At 62.6% G+C, this 2,709-nt stretch overlaps 2 protein-coding genes across 8 annotated transcripts in view; one reads left to right on the forward strand and one right to left on the reverse strand.

Annotated features, from left to right (window-relative positions):
- The window catches only part of ZBTB10 (zinc finger and BTB domain containing 10), a 35,461-nt gene extending 33,389 nt beyond the window's left edge, over positions 1-2,072 (reverse strand). For 2 of the 3 annotated variants that reach the window (XM_045806069.2, XM_045806068.2), the window contains exon 1: positions 1-995. In XM_045806069.2, coding sequence (XP_045662025.1) covers positions 1-981 — 981 coding nt within the window. In that variant the 5' untranslated portion in view covers positions 982-995. Of the gene's footprint in view, positions 996-1,910 lie in introns of those variants that run through there. The other variant, XM_045806070.2, reaches the window with a different exon arrangement.
- Positions 975-2,709, forward strand: part of LOC123797938 (uncharacterized) — a 27,814-nt gene continuing 26,079 nt past the window's right edge. For 4 of the 5 annotated variants that reach the window (XM_087864783.1, XM_087864784.1, XM_087864781.1 and 1 more), the window contains exons 1-2: positions 975-1,596; positions 2,065-2,333. In XM_087864783.1, the coding sequence (XP_087720909.1) occupies positions 980-1,495 (516 nt within the window). In that variant the 5' untranslated portion in view covers positions 975-979 and the 3' untranslated portion in view covers positions 1,496-1,596; positions 2,065-2,333. The remainder of the gene's footprint in view (positions 1,597-2,064; positions 2,334-2,709) is intronic. The other variant, XM_087864785.1, reaches the window with a different exon arrangement.

Consider the following 2,709-nt stretch of genomic DNA (forward strand, 5'->3'; position numbering starts at 1 on the left):
CTGGGCGTTGGCTTCGTGGAGTTTGTGCTCGTTAGAGACGTGGTGTCTCAGAAGAAGGGTTTTCTTGTAGTTTCGGGTCCCTCGCGAAAGCTCATCGTGCCCCACTTGAGGAAGGTCCCCGCTTCCCCCGTCCTCAGGGGTCTTTTGGCACCAGCCGCAAGACATAAGGCCAGTATCCTTGGAATACCGCAGCCAGGGAAAATCTTTGAGCCAAGAGGTCTGGAAGGAGCACTGTAGCTTCTGCATTAGGGACTTGGGCCGCGCGAGCGGGAAGTGCTGGACAGTCTCTCCTTCGCCAGCTCCCACACCGCTGCCCTCCACTTCGTCCCCGCCATCGCCGCCCGACCGCCTGCTGCTGCTGCAGCTGCCGCCTTCCGCCCCGCTGCCGTCGCCCAGGCTCGCCCCCTCCTCCTCGTCCTCGGTGCTGTCGCTCAGGGACGCGCCGTCCTGCATCAACTCCTTCCCCTCCAGCGCGTCCAGCTCCAGATCCACAGCCGCTGGCCCTCGCCCATTGAAATGCCTCAGGGGCCACGCCGAGGTCTCGGGGCGGCCGCGGCTACTGCCATTGTTGCCGAGACCCCCGCCGCCGCCGCCTCCTCGGAAGGCCAGAGTCCGACGGTTCCTTTCCGCTAGCAGGGGGCCCCCCGCGCCACCGCCGCCCAGCGAGGTGGGGCCGCCCGCGTCTTGGGGGAGCAGCAACTCCTTGGTTTCCTCGGCGGCGGCGGCCGCCCCAGCGGAGGCCTCCAGGTCTTGGGGCTCCAGGCCCTCCAATTCCACTTCCTCGTCGGCCCCCCGCCCATTGAGCTGCTGAGGCGCTAGCGGCTGGGGCTGTCTTGGCTGGGGCTGCTGAGGCCAAGCCGAGGCCTCCCCGCCAGCGTTATTGTTCGTGGAGCTGCCGCCGCCGCCGCTGCCGCCACTGGCGGTGACCAACCCGCCTCCTCGGAACGCCAGCGTCCTGCGGTTCATTTCACTGAACGACATGGCGCGCGCCGCCGCCGCCGCCCGGTGCCCCGGCTCGCGCCCGGCCTCGGGCCGCGTCCCGCGCGCTCCCCGCCGCTCCCCCTCGGCTTCGCCCCCGCCCCCACCCCCGGCGTTCCGGTCTCGCGGGGCTCGGCCTCGCCCTCTCGCCCTCTCGCCCGGCTCGCGCTCGCTCCCGGGGCTGCCTCACGCGTCCACCGCCGCCCGCCGGGCCGCCGCCTCCGGCCGCCTTCTCGTCCTCCACCCCCGCCCCGCTGTGCTCCGGGCAGCGTCCCGCGCGGAGAAGGGGGCGGGCGGCGGAGAGGTGAGCAGCGAGCCGGGGGCGCGTGGGGCCTTCGAAGTTGAGAGGCGGAGTGCGGGGAGACCCTCCGCTGCCCCCTCTTTAAAGCCGCGCGCACACACCGACCCTCCAAACAGATATCCTTCCTCCGGTGAGCCGAGGAGTCCCGACGCCGCCGCCGGCTTCCCAAGCGCTGAAGGCGAGAGGCACGTTAAACTGCTGGGCTCCGCCACATAACGAACCGACAATAAAGCCGGCGGAGCGTTTCCGTCCGACCAGGCCCTGGCGGAGGTCGAATGGCAAATGAACAACGGACCGTGCGCCCACAATGCACCGGGGTAGCAGTAACCGCTGGAGGGGGAAAGGGTGGGGGCCGGGCTGGGGGAGGGGGGCTGGGCTTGGGGCTGGGCTGGGGTGGGGTGGGGGCGCCAGGGGACCGGGAAAGGGGCTGGGCCGCGCCTCCGGCCTGGGGGCGGGGGTGCGGCCGGGGGGGAAGGAAGTCGGCCGAGGGGCGGGGGACAAAAGGCCGAGCGGCTGGCTGGGGGTCTAGGGGAGGGGGCGGGCGTGTGCGGCCGGGGCCGGGCTACGCGGAGGACAAACAGCTGGCGAGTGTCAGGGTCTGGTCGCCTCCCCGCTGCCCACACGCACCTACCCGCGCCCGGGACGCACATTTTCCTTCTCTCGCCACGAGTTCACCTGGGACTTTGGAAATAACTGTGCGGTGGGAGCTGCGCTCCAGCCTTGTCATTTGCTAGGGGTGGGTGGCGGTGCCCAAGGAAGTGAACTTATTTTGTTCCTTCACAAAGACTGGACCAGGCGGTGCCTTTCACGCGAGGAGGTTACCACCGACACCTCATCGTATGCAGCATTGTGTGTGCGAGGCAGCACCTCAGGCCCAAGGCAATAATCATTTCACAGAAAATGCACCGCCCCGAGTGTCTTATTGCTGTGATGAAATGGAAATTTAAATAAAAGGTCGAACACGTGCGTTCACTGGGAAGTATTGACATGGGTGTTACATCACCACCAGCCAATCAGATAACTCCAGTCGTGTTTATACTTCTACAACCACCTTGTGAGTATTACAGTATGTCATAACGTTATAAATATTAGGCAGGGTTTTCCCCAGGAGCGGGGAGGAGTCTGCTCATACGGACGTTGTGTGCGAGTCCAAGGATTGTGTATCTAAAGACAAGAATTAGTTATTAAGATTTATTTTTTAATTGTTTACATTGCATATGGAATTTAGAATGATTAGGAGAACAGATTAAGCTAGAAAGGAAACTCATAATCTTGGCCGAGTTTTTCAGAAAAAGGTTTTCCAACTTAGGGCTCTTATACTCCTTGAAATTTTTATAAGCCAAATTTAGATATCTAAAGTATTTAGACTCATTTTACTATTTTAAAATGTGAAATAAATCTTAAATTATTTTTATTCAAATCTATTTCAG

This window comes from Ursus americanus, chromosome 9, assembly GCF_024610735.1.
Source record: "Ursus americanus isolate L20-20 chromosome 9, mUrsAme1.1.p, whole genome shotgun sequence".
Lineage (NCBI taxonomy): Eukaryota > Metazoa > Chordata > Mammalia > Carnivora > Ursidae > Ursus > Ursus americanus.